This window comes from Ovis canadensis, chromosome 13 (assembly GCF_042477335.2).
Source record: "Ovis canadensis isolate MfBH-ARS-UI-01 breed Bighorn chromosome 13, ARS-UI_OviCan_v2, whole genome shotgun sequence".
NCBI lineage: Eukaryota > Metazoa > Chordata > Mammalia > Artiodactyla > Bovidae > Ovis > Ovis canadensis.
In genome coordinates, this window is record NC_091257.1 from 61,281,251 (window position 1) to 61,298,026 (window position 16,776).

The window sequence follows — 16,776 nt, forward strand, 5'->3', positions numbered from 1 at the left end:
CTTTGGATCCCTAAAATGCAACTTTCAAACACACCTGTGTGTAGAAAAGCCCTGAATTAACACCTCTCAACACTGGAGGACCCACAAAGGTGCACTCAGAAACATCAACGGTGAGCAGAGGGGACTTGGAAACTGCACACAAAGCAGTGGCCATGGCAGTTTTGTGGTTGAAAGTGCTGTTTAAGCACGTCATATTCTCACATGCTAAATCCCTTCATTTTACTGGGCATGAACCTCACGATGATTTCCACTCAAACCAGTCTTCGCAGTGGACACTGAAGCAGATGCCTACATTTAATTGCTTCAGCAACTTAGGCAACATTCTATTCCACAGAAAAGTATTTTTTGCTTTGAAACAAAAAAGAATTGTCATTTGCTTTTTTCCCTTTTCATCTGCCCACACTGACAGTGGTTTGTAACTGAAACAAAAATAAAACCAACCAAATAAAATTTATTTTGGAAATTTATCTTGCATAAAAATAGTTGAAGTAAATCAAACGGTACACTGAACAAAAGGACTAGGAGCTGACTTAGTCCTTTTAGTGCTGGCATGCTGATATCTGTAACCTTTCACCAGTACAGACTTCTGTCCACCCCCTCAAATAGAGGTGTGTTTGCAAAAAAGGGACTCTTCATGTGCATTGAACCAATGTTCCCTCTTGCACAAGAGTAAGATTTCTTCATCAAAAGCAACACAGTCACATCAATAAATCTTTCCTGTCCTGCAAGTCTGAAACAACCAAAACTTGAGAAATGAGAAACCACTCCCCACCCAAAATATGTGTAATATAATACAGTGACAAAAATTACCCAAACCCTTACATTTATTTTTTTTTAATAATTTAAAAATCTTTAATTCCCCCTCCCACCTCCCTCCCCATAACATCTCTCTGGGTCATCCCCATGCACCAGCCCCAAGCTTTCAGCAAAGCATCAAGTCCTTGAGTTACTTCACTGTTCTGTTCAGTTTACAGATCACGACTCCCAGCTCTGTGAAACCAAACCAGGAAAAAGTCAGGTCAAAGTGTTTTAGCGGCAAAGGACACTATCTCCTGTCCTTTTTACCAGCTTTCCTCTTTCCTGAGAGCAAGTGCTTCGGTTTCATGTCAAACACATGTCTGTCTGCCTCCCCTTTCTTCCCCAAGCGATTCATCTTCTTCTGAGCATTCTTCATCATCATCTTGGCCTTCTTCACCATCTATAAAGGTAAAGAAAAACCTATCAGTTGTGAAAACCCAAATTTCCAAGTGAATTTCCATTACCCGTTAACACTAAATGTGAACAGTCCAGGTCTGTGCTGTGAAGAGAAGCCCTGGTGAGCGTCACTCACACCATTTTCCAGTGGACACACCACAGTAACCTGCAGGATGGAAACTGTACCAGACTAGTCTCGTATCTGTGAGGACCAGACACTCTCAGACCTGCAAGATGAGGTACTCTGTTCTGTTCTACTTCCCTCTCAGCAGATGAGGGCACAGAGATCCGGCCATGGAGCTACTCGTACCTGACTGACAAGTGGCAATGCTGGTATTAAGTCCAGATTACTGGACAAAATGGCTCCCTGAAAGCACACTGCTTGTCAATTACATACAGACTTTCTCATCTATATGAATTTTCGAAATGCTGTAACTAACCATTTTTGTATTTAAAGAAAAAAAGAAAAAGTAGTAGTTGCCACAAAAGAGAGACTGTACACATCCAAAGTGTCTTTTCCAAAAGACTGCCCCAAACAGCTCTCTCCTGTGGTGGGTGAGGGCCCCATGTCCAGGATCTGAGCAGGACTGTTCCTAGCATAGCCCTGAGTGGCTGGGACCAAGGCTCAGGCTGCAAGGCTACTGCAATATCCTTCTCTGTCTGCCCTGAGAAGGAACACACACACATGAAGAAAAGGCCCATGGACACCCGGCTGTGCAGGGGCCAAGCCCAACCCTTGGGGTGCAGCACTCAGAAAAGCGCACTCCACCACCCAACCAACAATCTCTGCAGCTCCAAATGTTTGCCCCGACCCCCTGAGGGGTCAACTGTAGAGGCTACTGTTTCATTAGCTACTCGTTACAGGGACTAACCTTGACATCCCGGAGACCAGAGACATCACGTGGAGGCCGAGAACAGCTGTGACTGCGGGTCACAGAGGCGGGCAGGACAGAGTCTTCCCGCTTCCTCTTCCTGGTGATGCTCCGAGACCTTCTGGCCTGGACTGCGTAATGGGCCTGAAACAGAGTAGGCTTCAGTGCCTCGGAGTCCCAGCGCCTTGGGGTCCTGGCACTGCGGGTCCCGGCCTTAGTGACAAACATGAAATTATCCAGTGGGGGGAGAAGGCACATGAAGGGCTCGTAGAACCGTCATCAAACAAGCTAAATACATTTAAAACACATATAGTCAGGGCCTGCCCTGGTGGGCCAGTGGAGAAAAGTCCTCCCTTCCCCCATAGGGGATGCAGGTTCAGTCCCTGGTCATAGAACTAAGATTCCAAATGCAGCACAGTGTGGTCAAAATAAACAAACAAATCTTAAAAAAAAATAAAAAAAATAAAGTACACAGAGTCCCCATTATTGGTCAAATATTCATTTTCACTCACACGGCTGTTGTGTGCTACTCAGAGCTGCCTGTTCAATCTCCTAAGCAGCACGATTTATGTCAAGAGTGGCCCTCCTCCTCACCCCACTTCTACAAGCTCAGCCAGGAAGTTGAGCAAGACCCGGGGGCTGAGGACAAGTTCTTCAGGCCCCTGCTCAAGGTGTCCCTCAGGTTACTATCTGGCAGTAAGACTGCACAGCAATGTGAGAGGAAGGCAGGCCAAGAGCCCAGCATCCGATAATCATTAGTCAAGAGACATAATGTGAACAGCACGCATGGCTCATCAAAATCCGATTAGTCTAACACAATGGTTTTCCTTGTTTCGGTAATTCCACTTCTGAGAAACTGCTTTGAGAAATAATCCAGAACATCAAGATGTTCTTTTACACAATGATGTCTACTCTGGCTCAATTCATCAAGAAAAACTGGAACACTAAAAAAGGTATGCAAAATGCCGTCTAACCTCTGGGGTCTGAACAATTTACCAGCCTATGTTCCTCTCACACCAAGGCACTCAGCACCACCTCCCATTTATTTTGTCTAAACTGAAGCTAATTAAAGCTCGATGTGAAGACACTGGTCACCAAAATCAAAGTCACAGCTAAAGAATAAGAACTTTGCAAAACAACGTAATTCTCAACACAAACCCCAGCCAGAAGCACCAACTCCTCCGTAACCTGTTCCTGCCCTGGTTCCCAGGACTATGCCCCACCCCCACCCCGACCCCGGCCGTTGCACTCACGTTGTCTTTGTCGTCCATGTCAACACCAAGACTGCGCATCTCATCCTCCAAGACCTTCCGCTGAACCTGAAAGGGGAAACGATATTGTTTTAAACAGTTAGTTTGATGAAACCTTAAAAAAAAAAAACCTCAAGGAAAAATGTACAGAACAATGATCCAAGATACACGTATTTTAGAAACTATCTTTTACTTGGGCTCATATGCATGTTTTTGGACAACTCATTAAATAACATAAAAATTAACATTTTCTGGGTGATTACATATTACACACAGGACAACATATGCGTGGCCCCCAGATTCCAACTCAGCTCCCCAGGGGTTCCCACATGCAGACCCAAGAGGCCAACAGCTCCTCCCCCACGGTGGGGGGACATAACAATGCCACAGCTGTCCACGTCATCCGCCACCACACAGAAGCCGCATGTCAAACACACACGTGCACTCCATGGAGACAGCCTGACCCAGCTCACTCAACCACCCGCCACACCATCCTCCTTCCCTGGGCACGGTGACTCCAGACAAAAGCGAAGGCCCAGGGAGACAGACCTGAGGACCAGAGGACCCTGGCTCCATCCAACCCACTTGTGCCTCAGCGTGAACCTCCCCATCCTAACGAGTCACAGGGCTCAGATAAACCACTTTGGCTCTGAGTTAGACTGCATTAAGTTTCTGAAGAAAGTAAAAGGTTAAGTCCTGACCAATAAAGAATTAAAGAATAAGATGTGTTAACTGATGAATTTACCTCCACAAATTTACCTATAACTCACGATCTTCATTTGTACAGCTACAAAGTAGTTGAATCCAAAAGTGAAAGTCACTAAGAAAGGGTGGAACACTCAGTATAGGTCAACACTCAGCCAACCTCAAAAGTCAACTAACACCAACCAAAGGGCAGGGCCATACAGACGCGCACACACAAAGAACCACTGACTCTTAAGCACAACACTTGCCTTCTTGGCCGTCCGAGGCATCCTGGGCCCCTGTGTGTCCTTCTCTCTGGACTGTAGAATCTTCAGCTTCTTTTTTTCCCTAATCTGTTTTGCCAGCTGTCGAATCTCCGCCATTTCTTCATCTTCACTTTCAGATTCACTGTCATACTCTCCAGCAGCTGTTCTTAGTTCTTCTTCTTTTTCTAACTCTTCCAATTTCTTTTTTTTTTTAGAGTCATAATTAAATCAACAATGGAAAACTCATACATAAGTATAACAACCTTTATAAAAACCAAGTTTCTCCTAAACTTTTTGAGGTGATACAAATGCCCAGGTTCAGGCTCACGTGGCCTCGGCAAGGCTCATCTCCTCACAAACAGGCACAGAGATGAGCAAGAAGACTACACCAACAGAAGCAGACTGTTTCATGCCACTTCTTTACCTTCTTTAGAAAGAATCACTCCCAACTCCAAGGTTAAAACACGTAAAACGTTCCCCTCTCTCCTAGCAGTACACAAAAGCTCTGTTCTTAGAACCATAAATATCAACCCAAACTGGCCTTGGACCAGGACAGCTTGTGTATCCATCCCAAAGCTGTTCCAAATACAAGCTCATTAGCTGTATGGTTAATAGTATCTTTAAAAACGTATAATAAACCTCAACAAGAGCCCAAGTCAAAGGTGCCCCCCTCACTACTGGTGTGATAAGGCAGAAGGAGGGCAGGAGACTGGAAGGGGACAGGCAAGGTGAAGCCAATCATGGGCCATCAGAGCCCAGATTGTGGAGCGGGCTGCTACACAGTGAGAGACAGAGCAAGAGGCACAACTGGAGAGACGAAGACGGCTACACAGTGAGAGACAGAGCAAGAGGCACAACTGGAGAGACAAAGACATGAGCTATAAATCAAGGACACCATCAGAGAACTGGCAGTTCCTCAAAAAGACAGACATAAAATTTCCTTATAACCCAGCAATTCTCCTAGGAATCTGCCCAGACATGTTGAAAACACTCAATACTAATACATGAACCATGACACCCAAAAGATGGAAAAAAGATGGGAGTTGGGAGTGATTCTTTCTAAAGAAGGTAAAGAAGTGGCATGGAACAGTCTTATGTCCATCCATGGATGAGAGCATGAACTATAATACTATATAGAATGTACCATACATTTGAAATAGAACATCACTAAGATGTCACCTTGCCCCATGAGTGGACCCTCTGCTGGGGCAGGTGACTAGGGTGTCCACACGTGAGAGTCCTTCATGAAGGAGGCACCCTGAGCCCAGCAGTGGAAGACAGGGAGGGAGGTCTGGTGGAGGAAAGAGCACGCACCAGCCTCAGGTGGAGGGACACAGGGCTGAACACGGGGGCCCAGGTGGCAAAGCCCAGGCTCTCGGTGGGCACATAAGGAACAAGGGCCAAGGATAAAGTGGAGTGGGAAGTTATGCTCATATCTCCTGGGTCAAGTTGAAGAGGAGTAAAAGTCATACAGTGTCACCAGGGAACAAACCTGCATGATGTCAGGGTCAATATAGTCGGCTATGTTATGGCCTTCCCAGATCTCAGGGATCTTGTCATGTTTCTCAGATGAATTCATTATATCCCAGTACTCTACAGGTCAAAAAACAAAAAACAAAAATCTTCAACTACTGGATGCCCAAAGAGTCACCACTTAACCAAGTCCCACATCTGCAAAGACAGTAGAGCATCTGTGCTCAGTGCCAGGTAAACAAGGTAATGTGCCAGGGCCCGTCAGTACCCCAAAACCAAGAGTCCTAAGGCATGGACAAGAGACTATCGATGGTATCAGCCTGGCCCAGCATTATACGCTAGGAAAGGTACAAAAATAATCCCTCACCAAAAACAAGAGAAACCTACTTCGGAAGGAAAAAATCTCAGCATCCTGGCAACCTTTCACCTTCAAGAAATTAAACTAACAAAATGCTGGACAACTTGTACCCACTAAGGTACTCTCATACTTTTCCCACACCTAGCATCTTAAACTACCACACTTGAGTCCTTACTTTGAAGATCCAGAATATAATCATCTCCCATCTCCAGTTCCAGGTCCCGTTCCTGCAACGAAAACGCAACAGTTTTCATCAGCACTTCCGACCCCCAGGGCCAGAACAGACACCCAGACCCATGGCATTACCCCTCTCCGACCTTTTGCCACCTGAAGCTCAGCACCGACTTCCAGTGGGAAATCTGCCTCCCCCGCTGGCAGCCCTGTCCCCCCACCCCAGTGAGGGTCCCAGCCCTGGGGAATATGCTCCTAGGTGCCCTCGTCCCCACTCCAGCACAGGCCTGGGGCTCCCTCACCTACCTGCCTCCTCTTCGGCTCCCCGAGCTCCATCCTCTTCCTACGTGCCACCACACCTTCAGGGATGAATGGGGGCCTCTCCTGTGAAAAAACATGATTGGAAATACCCATGTGAAATGCTTGCTGAATCAAAACACGAAAAGAAAAAAAATGTCTACAGAACGTACAGAGCTTCCCAGGTGGCGCTCGTAGTAAAGAACCCTCCTGCAATCCAGGAGATTTAAGAGACGTGGGTTGGACCTCTGGGTCAGCATAATCCCCTGGAGGAGTGCCGGGGGCCAGCGTGAGGAATTCCGCCCATGGCAAAGGTCATGAGGAAGGAGGCTTGGCATACGCAAAGGCGTGATCAAGCCTCAGGAAACCCCCTGTTCCCGAGCATCTAACCCCAAAACCAGAGTCTGTTTTATGCTCTCACCTACACCTCTGACTTTACGGGGGGCTCTCCCCCATAACCGTTTCTCTCAGAGAAGGAGTAAACGTGCAGCTCCAAGGCAATAAAAATTCTTGGGAGTGACAAGAGTGTTTCAGCTTATGCACTCCTCTGAAGGTTATCTAGCCCACCTGTACAGGTTTGTCCGGCCACATGTGATTGTTTACAGCCTCCCAACCTGAGAGGCATGAGATGTTTTAGACTTACTAAAGGCAAATTATTTTGGGGAGTTAGAAATTATTAGTATAGTTGGTTAGGAATTATATTGGTGAAGGGTTTTTTCATTTGTTGTGTCAATAATTGTTGCTAATTCCCTGCTCTGGGTGGGACAAGGATGTCTCAGGTCAAACCTCTCTGCTGACAGACTAGCTTGTGTGACAGGATTATCCATACTCCTGCCACATGACTGTTTACTACCTCTCAACTGTAAACAGCACAGAGAGTTTTGGAGTATTTTGAGAGTCTTAATTAGCATAGGACTTTTTCTTCTTGTTGAGTCAATGATTGCTGCCAGGCCTCCATATCCTTAGGCACTTGGGAATATATTAATCAATGTATTTGGAATATAGCAAAGGGAAATATAGTAGTTTTTGATGTTAGCAATACTAGACTTTTTGAGTTAATGGATTTTCTCTTTCGTAATAGATCACTGTGCTTTGTTATATATCACTGTGTCCTTGCTATGTAAAAATGTAGCTTTATCATATCTTAAGACTAAATAGATCTTAAGAGGAGCACTGATGAAAGGATTTTCATTTGTTGGGCTGATGTTTGCTGCTAAATCTCCATGTTCCCTACCCTTATAATGAATATAACTAGCATATAGGAAGAAATAAGTATTAACCTTTAAGCATATAGGAGAAATAAGTATTAACCTTTAAGACTAATCATGTTAACCTTGGGTTAAATAAATTCCTTTCTTGATTGTAACTCACTACACCCTCACCGTATAGGAATGTAACTTTATTTGGAGGGTAGTGCCTGGTTTAAGAAAAAACACCCTTGGAAGAAATAAGTTTTTTGGTTATCAGAAAGAAAGGATCATAAAATGTCAGCAGGTCTCACTCACGGCCAGAAGATGATGTAATATTCCTAAAGACCTTTTTTTTATACATTTATGTGAAGCACCTGATTTTGCTAAAGGTCAGGACTGCTGACCCCCGCACGACTCTGTATTCATCCCTACGTGTAACAAAAGGTATATAAGCAAACCCAAAAATAAAGAAATCGGATCAGTTTCCGGAAAGACTGATTCCCCCATGTCGCTTCTTTCTTGCTCCCGTTTTTCTGGCTGAATTCCCATCTGGAGCATGGATACTATTCCACGTAATCCAAGTTATTCAGCCTCTTTTTCTCCACTAATCTTCCTACTACACTATCCGTTTCTAATCTCTCTCTATCTGTGATTAAATATGTATTTTTCCAAAGACGCCGACTCCGTCCCCACCTTCGAATCACCCTGGATCCACCGGGGCTGGACCCCGGCAGAGGAGGGCATGGCAACACATGTATTCTTACCTGGAGAACCCCACAGACAGAGGAGCCTGGCAGGCTAGTCCCTGGGCTCCTGAAGAGTCATACACGCCTAAAGTGACTGAGCACACATACATAGAGCACACAGGAGTCTGACTCCCCTAATGTAACAACTAGAAATCAGCAAGAGATAACCAACCTACAGAAGTGAAGAAGTCAGTCGGCATGTTAATCACCATGAAATACCCAGTTCCTCACAATGTTCAGTAACTGGAAACAATCAAGTTGAATAATCAGTGAGTGCGACTGCCTAAAACCACAATGTAGAAACATCACTTCTTATAATTTTCACTTTATTTTGGAGAAAAAAAATGTGTGGTACTGAAAAGAAATTGAAAACTGGCACAACTTTCTGTGAACAGTTTTACAGTAACAAACATCACTGGCAATGATCTTTACCTATTGTTAGTTCCTAGACTGGTCACCAAAAATTAGTGCTGAATGGATAGAATACATGAGAAACATCAAAATAATTAACAACAACAACAACAAACATGTGAAAATTCCCTGGCAGCCTAGTGGCTAGGATTCCCGCCCTTCATTGCCAGGTTCCGGGTTCAAACCCTGGTCAGGGGACTGAAATCCCAAAAGCTGTGCAACGCAGACAAAAAGAAAACACACCACGACAACAGAATCATCAGTGGTCCATCATAATGACAGAACAGGAAGTGTGCATTCTCAAACCGTCAGGAGCATAAACTTCCAGTGCACTTTTGAGAACAATGACATTTTTGATACATGCCTTAAATTTCATTCTACAGATACACTTGCAATTTAAAAAAGAGACCTGTACATCCCACCCTATTTAAAATTTGAGAAAAGCTGATATGCCAGAATGTTTCTGGAAAGATAAACGAGACAAGCTGCAGGAGGCAGCCTCTGGTGGAGGGAGCAGCAGTTTAACCTGGCTCCTCCTTTCCTTTCATCTTTCCAATTTCGACACACACACGGCGTGACCTTGATCTAAGCGCACCCAGGAAACCCCACCAGCCCCACAAGCGCTGCCTCCAGGGCCTCTGTAGGAGGTCTCACCTTGTCATCTCTCCTGCTGGGAACAGCCAAGTGCAATCTGTTCAGCACCTCATTCACTTTATTTCCCTTCATTTTGGTTTCAACACGATGAGCCAAAAGCCTGTCACAAGCCTAGGAGGGTGAGAACATAAGGTGCTAGGTCACGGGGCATCCAGTGTCCCATCACATCTGAAAGGGCCCAGGAGCCAGAGCCCCACGCCAGATGGGCCCAAGGCTGGAACCTGCCGGGCTCACTCTCGGAGCAGCCTCTGCGGGCTGGGTACTAGGACCCCCAAGTTCAGGAAGTTGCCCAGGGCAGACCGTGTGCTCCTAGAGTGGGGAGCGGGTGCTGTCTCCATTCCTGGGTCAGGACAAGCCTAGCCCAATGCAGGAACCAAGGGGGCAGGACCGGTGCAGATGACCCATGGTGGGAGTGTGACCCCCACTCCCAACACTCACAGGGCAGGAGAAGGGGGTGCAGAGGGAGCAGGGAACCCAGATGCATCTCTCAGCGGGGCTGCTGGCGCTCGGGACAGGCCTGCTTACGGGGAGCACTGACCTCTGTCTTCACTCTGATAACCCCTTCCTCCGTCAGTGTGCTGGTCTCCACCACAGGAAAGCCTTCTGCCTGCAGGTCTAGAAATATTTTCTGGGAACACAATGGATGAGTAAACATGAGCTGCGGCATTTACTCTCAGTTCCCATCCACAAACCGTCCTCCTCAAACAGGTGCTACATATGCTAATCACAACAAACACCTCTGTGATTTCTAATTCTTCTGAAGAACATCTCCTCAAAACTGTTATTTATTTGTCCCTAAATCCTGCTGTGATTAAGACAAGGCACATTATGGGGAGAATCAAACCAGAGTGCAGCAAGCAAACCTGAGGCACTCAGGAACATTCTGTGAGGCCGACCCTCCTGAAGAGAACCTTGGCAAAAATCAACATATATCTTCACAACGCTCTCAATGTTGTTCTTTATAAATACCTGGCTTCCTCAGCCTAAGATAATTCCTAAGAAAACACCTCAGCAACAGGTACAACCACTAAGACCCTAAGAGGGACGCCACCTGCGCCTCCACCAAGGCTACCTGACACCTCGCTGCCGGCCTGACCACATGCCCCCAGTTCAGAAACAAGTGCCCAGCTCAGGACTTCAGGCTGCTCAGGATGGAGCACTGCTTCCCTCCTAGGCCCCTACTCCCTGGAAACACCAATCACAGCATGACCAGCATGGCCACCTGCACCCATGCCACCTGCCCAGGTGCCCACCTGAGAGACAGCCCTTCCCAACAAGCAGCTCCTGGGGCTGCCGCTCTGACCACAGGCACTGCCAGCCCCACGACCTCTGAGAGAGGCCACAGAAAACCTCATGGTCTCTCTGCCACTGATGGGCATCCGTGAGGTTACAGCGACTCAGTCACTAAGGACATAATCTCAACCATAAAACAGTTTACCCTGTGAACTAGCATCACTAACATTCCTTCTCAACTCTGGCTGTGGGAGACTAGGTTCAGAATCAGCAGGAAATTTTGAAAACATCGAGGTGACTTACCTGATTGTCCTCAGAAAGCTCAGAGATCCTCTTCACATCACATTTGTTTGCTACGACGATAAGGGGCTGCAGCGAGGAAGAAAACTAATGAAATCATCACCTTCACCCTTACTCACGAGACCACACAGGCCCACACCCACCTTGTTGACAAAGAGTGGCCTGAGGTTCCGGAAGAGTTCCAGCTGCTCCGCGAGCCCATGGCCGCACTGCTCTGACAGATCCATCACGTACAGCACCGCGGCTCGCAGGTGGGCCAGAGCCGTGATGGCCTGCATCTCGATGGTGTTGCGGTCCTCCAGAGGGTGGTCCAGGATCCCAGGGGTGTCCACCACCTGTGGGCAGACAAGTCAGCCCAGCACACAGGCCAAGGGTGCCCACAGACCTAGACCAGCCCTGATGGAGCTCCCCACTGACCACGATGAAGGAACAAAGCAGTGGGAAAGGACAAGTGAAGACCAGGGGAGGGGCCCTCACTGAGGAACAAGCTCACGAGCGATGCTGAGGGCTGGATGGAAAGAGGACTGCTCTTTCTATGAGCCCTGGATTAAAAAGCACGCCCCCAAGTGCTCAGAACAACACCACTGTTTATAATATCACATTCAACTGTGGACAGAGGCTTCGCCACCCATTCTGGGTTTCTGAAGATGCATCAATCAGAAGTCCTGCCGTAAGCAAAGCACAGATGCCACACCGGGAGCTGCTGTGTCCCAAGTTCACCTGAGGATGGAGAGAGGCCCCCATGCTGCCCTGGAACCTGTCCATAGGGGGTGGGGGGTGCTCCTGGCAACCCGGGACCTGCTCCCCAAGCTCCCAGGACATGGGCAGACCCTCATCGGTGGGAAGCCCAGAGCCGGACGCCAGGAATGAGCCAGGCCAGCGCTCACCTGCCAGCGCAGGTACTTGTAATCCATGTGCCCCACAAACAGAGACTTGGTGGTGAAGGCATAGGGCTGGACGTCCACATCCGCTCTCGTTACCTAGAACAAACCACAGGTCCTGACTTTCACATCCTCCCAGAACCAACATGCCTCAGCCACACAGCATCAAGACTGTCGGGGGTCAGAAGAGACCCCATGACACCTCATGTGACTAGACTGCTAAGACAGGAGCCAGCAACGACCGCGCGGCCCCCTCAGCCTACACAAGCAGGTCCTCGGTCAACGCCGGGGCAGCACCAACCTTGTTGATGAAGCTGGACTTGCCAACGTTGGGGTACCCACATAGAAGCAAGGTCCTCGTGTTCGGGTCAATGGTGGGCAGACGGGACAGATGCTGACGCACTGTGAGAAGGCGAAGGTAAATGTGCTTAACGTAATGAAAAAGCTTAAGCAACTCAAAGCTGACGGTCTGCTCAACTTAGCTGTACACTCCAGGCCTGTGGCCATGTTACCACACTCCAACAATGATCACACACGTGACGAGAAAACATGAATGAATGGAGGAGGGACCAGCTGCAGGGGCATCCAGGCTGAACCCAGAACCCTCCTCCCAGGTCCAAACAGCATGGGTTCCCACCCAGCAGACTGAGGTGGGGCCCAGACCACACAACCCAGAGGACTGAGCAAGAGAGTAGAGTCTGAAAGGGCAATTCGAGCGAGCGTGTGCTCTAGCACCTCCTGGCCTACAGGGCTCCTTTCTTAACGAGCAACCCTCGGGACCTCGACTGCTGCAGCAGCACCACTGGGCAGGCCACCTAAAGACGTAACCGATGACTGGAAGCACTGTCAAAGCAGCTCAGAGTTATGATCTTGTTGCAAATTACATGCAAGATGCTGGGGGAGGGGATCAAAATCAAATCAGTTAAAAATAACTGAAATGTAAAAATATATACGCATACAAAACAGCACAAAGTTGTTTCTGTAAAAATTGTTCTACATTAATTCAGAAATCGCCTACTGAATAAAACTACCAGGTAACAAAACTGGAGTAGCAGTTTGATGCTAATATGTTTTACACTAAAATATCAGTAACAGGTAAAACTACGGGTCACTTTATTTTTAGATATTTTGGTATCTCCCCACCATTTATAATGTATATGCCTTGCCTATTAAATTTGAAAGATACAAATGTTTTTAATAGTGCTGCTGCTGCTGCTGCTAAGTCGCTTCAGTCGTGTCCGACTCTGCGACCCCATAGACAGCAGCTCTAACATGTAAGTATTAATTAAGTTCTAGCTGCTTTTTCAATCACATCTAATCTGTTAGACTTTCTTACAGGCTAGACTGGGAAAAATAATTTGTTCCTTTGATCTCTACAACAAAACAAAAATAAACATTATAAAAATAACTCTCTACAATAATCAAGTACTTTAACAGAATGCACTAACAAGTAGTTAGTTGCTGATGCATAACCAGTACCTTGTTCCAAATATTCCAAACTCTGCTTCTGTCTTTTGATAATAGTACACATCCGCCCGAGAGCAGCGCGTTTCAGTTGCTTGCAGCGGTACAGAGAATCACCATATTTCATGAGCCGCACATAATCTTTAGCAACGCTGAAAAACAGAAAAACGTGTAAGATTATGCTCTCCTTAGACAGTAACTTCAAAAATACTACAGTAAGAAAATCCCTTACTTGTCCACTAAATTTTTGGCAATGTTTATTTGTCCTAGAGCCAACTTGTAATGATCCTTGTCATAGAGAATGTTCATCAAATCTGCATAAAATGGATGAATATCCTGTAACAAGAACAACAGAATGGTCACCTTGGTCTGGCAGCTTCTCCTCCTGTGTGTGGATAACACTTGAACATAACTTCCTAGGGAAACACATCACACCTTCTGCTCTTCCTCATTGCCCACCCTCCCCCCTCAATCTTCTCCCCAGGTCTCTCTCAGTGACTATTTAGTCACAGAAAAAAAATAGAGTCAGCAGGTAAGTGAAGTCCACCTGCCCTGCGCAGGCCTGGCCAGGCCCAACTCCATCTGGGCACCAGAGCCCACCACTTGGCCTCGAAAAGAGAGCTCCAGAAATACTTTCCCACCCATCCAGCCAGTCCCATCAACCTGTAAATGTGCTGTTATTGCCGAAAACTTAAGAAGAAAGTTTTAAAACCTCCGTCTCTTTGCTCCTCTTCTATTTGTACAGGCGTTTCCTGGTGCTGTCACCTCATCCTTACTGCATTTTTCATCCTCATGTACTTTCTGAAGTACCTGCACTTTCCCCAGAAACTATACCCTCATCCAGCCAGTGGCCACTAAGCACTAACATCAAGTCCTAGAATTTTACACCAGCAATTTCTGTCACATGAACCAATCTCTTCTCTCAGCCTTAACCCACCTTCAGGGACTATCTCAGGGCAGTTGAGGCTCTCAGGCTGTATTGCAGACCCCACATCCATCATTACCTCAGCAACTTCGCAACCACGTGGTCCCACTCAGGGGCTCCACAGGAAGGGTCCACTCCTGCATCCTGCGGCTAAGCACACAGGCAGATGGCTCCGTGCAGCAGGGCCTAACTTCAGGGGCTCAATGAAGAAGGCAGTGCCCCATGAGACTGACTCTCATAAGAAAAGCACACTGACCATAAACCACAGCAGCAAGATAACACACACTGCTGGGCCTCAAGCCACTGGCCCCATCTGAAGCCACAGGAAAGGGAGCTTTGGAAAGAAGGAGGAGAGGACGCATAGGCCACCAGAACCTTAGGGTTCTGAATTCAGTCCACAACTTTCAGAATCCCAACTGTCCCCACAGCCTAGAGATTACAGAGAAAGCCCAAGGCTTTCAGAGATCGGAGTTTCACTGGGGAAACAAGATACTAAGGAATCAAAAAACCTCTGATCTGCTCCCAGTTTTGTTACTAACTTTCGGAGTAAACTTTGACAAGTCAATTATTTCCTCTTTCCTTCACTATCAGTCAACTGAGTAGACACACCTGGTTTAACCTTGCCTGCAGGTTCATATTTACATAATCACTTTCCTCCCGCAGAGTCACTTACATCCAATTTGGGGAAATCTGTCAGAATTTGTGAGAGTCTGTCATGGTAATTCTGCTGAGTAAATTTGACTTTCCTCATATAAAAATGTCTAATGCGATGGATTTGATAATGTTTGTGGATAACTGTTGGAGTCTTTCGCTGAGTCTTCGATAATGTCAGGTCAATAAAGTCCTGCAATAAAATAAGACAGTTACACCAAAAATGTCTCCTTTCACCCACTTATTTGAAATCACCTTAAAAGACTAATGTTCAACAATGTATTTTAAACTACAAACACTTTTTCTATTTTAAACTACGAACACTTATTCTACTTAAATCTTCAGTGTAAAGCTCTGTTCATCTTTATGGTTCCTTGCCTTTATGAAAACACTCAGCAAATGCCTGCTGAAATAAACTTTATCCCACACTCTTGACATTATCGTAAATTCCATACACCTAAAACCATCTGAAAGGTAAGTACCCAGAAAAATCAAGCACAAAGCAGGAAAAAAGCATGTTTTAAGGATAAACAGTTCTACTATTTCGGTTTGTGTATCTCCAGTTTTGACAGCACACAAAAAAAACCGGTGTTTTCAATTTCCCAAGGTAAAGTGGACATGAAAGACTCCGGCATGAAGTCCAGAGCAAGCCGTCCAAGAATATCGGCGTGCGACGCTGTCTGCTCTGGGAAGCACAACGCCGGCTCTGGGAGGCACGCTGCCGCCAGTCGTCGCAGACCCACCTACTTCATAGAGCTTCCTGACTCTCCCCACCTCCTCCGGGCAGATCCCAACCCCCTGAGGGCCCTAATCTCTGAGGAAGGACCCCCAGAACCCAACCCCCGAGGGCCCCAATCTCTGAGGAAGGACCCCCACTCTCTGGGAGGACCCCAAACCAGGGGGCCCAAATCTGGAGAGAACGTGATCTAAGAAGGGGCCTGGCGGGAAAGGCGACCCCTTCCAGCCCACCGTTACAGACCGGAGCTCCAGCGTCCCGCGACCTAGCCAAAAAAAGCGGAGGCAGAAGGGCCCTTGGGGCCTCTTACCTTGGCGGACGGCACCACCGTGATCTTCTTGAAGTTGTAGTGCGCCATGCCGGCGATTCGCCACGAGGGGACAGCCGTCCGGACATCCGCCGAGGAGCCGGGGAATAACTTCCGCCGAGAAGGACGGGACTTCCGCATGCGGTGCGTAGGCAGTGCGTCAGTTCCGGCGCTCCCTGCTCCCCGCGCACCGCCTCGGAGTCACACAGCGCCCTCGCCGGGCCAGAGAAGGGGTCGCAGGGCCAGGGCGGAGGGCGCGCGCGGCGGGAGGACTGGGCCGGGAAGGCGGCGCTGAGGTCCGGTCCCCACCGCGGAAAGGAGAGGGTCTTGAGAGGCCTCCCCTGGCATCTGTGCTGCCCAGCCGGTCCAGGGCCTGGCTGACCTGAGCCAGGGGTCCGGGGGGCCTTTGGGAGCCTGGGGGGTGAGGGTGGGCGGGTCAGAGGGGCTCGGAGGGCTCCAGGGGTCTCGGGGAGTCTGGGGTCTCCGGAGATCGGGGGGTCTGGGGGAGTGGGCCCGGGCTCTGGCTGGGTGAGAGGAAGGTGGGGGGCGCGCGGGTCTGCTCTTTGCGCGCTCACATCGCTTCTCCCCCGGTGAGCGCGCTTCCTTTTTTTAAATTTTTTGGTCGGTGAGGCGGGTGGGATCTTAGCTTCCCCACCAGGGATGGAACATCCGCCCCTGCACTGAAAGCTCAGTCTTAACCACCGGACCCCCAG

General features: G+C 47.8%; 1 protein-coding gene across 1 annotated transcript; it reads right to left on the reverse strand.

The window, feature by feature from the left end:
- Positions 1-431: 431 nt before the first annotated feature.
- Positions 432-16,206, reverse strand: GTPBP4 (GTP binding protein 4). The gene is made up of 17 exons (XM_069546562.1): positions 16,067-16,206; positions 15,043-15,213; positions 13,677-13,780; positions 13,460-13,596; positions 12,282-12,382; positions 11,987-12,079; positions 11,243-11,434; positions 11,103-11,168; positions 10,105-10,194; positions 9,567-9,677; positions 6,575-6,652; positions 6,273-6,324; positions 5,759-5,859; positions 4,270-4,467; positions 3,320-3,385; positions 2,067-2,210; positions 432-1,198 (listed from the first exon to the last, which is right to left on the reverse strand). Exons 1-17 carry the CDS (start codon positions 16,202-16,204, stop codon positions 1,046-1,048), a joined length of 1,995 nt encoding a protein of 664 aa, XP_069402663.1. The 5' UTR covers positions 16,205-16,206; the 3' UTR covers positions 432-1,045.
- Between the last annotated feature and the right edge of the window lie 570 nt (positions 16,207-16,776).

Excerpts from the sequence above, each read along its gene's own strand:
- GTPBP4 (XM_069546562.1), bottom strand. The coding sequence starts at position 16,204 with ATGCGGAAGTCCCGTCCTTCTCGGCGGAAGTTATTCCCCGGCTCCTCG. Across the intron at positions 11,169-11,242 it reads GGCCACTCTTTGTCAACAAG|CCCCTTATCGTCGTAGCAAA; the intron begins GTGGGTGTGGGC and ends TCCTCGCTGCAG. Across the intron at positions 1,199-2,066 it reads CTGGTCTCCGGGATGTCAAG|ATGGTGAAGAAGGCCAAGAT; the intron begins GTTAGTCCCTGT and ends TTACCTTTATAG.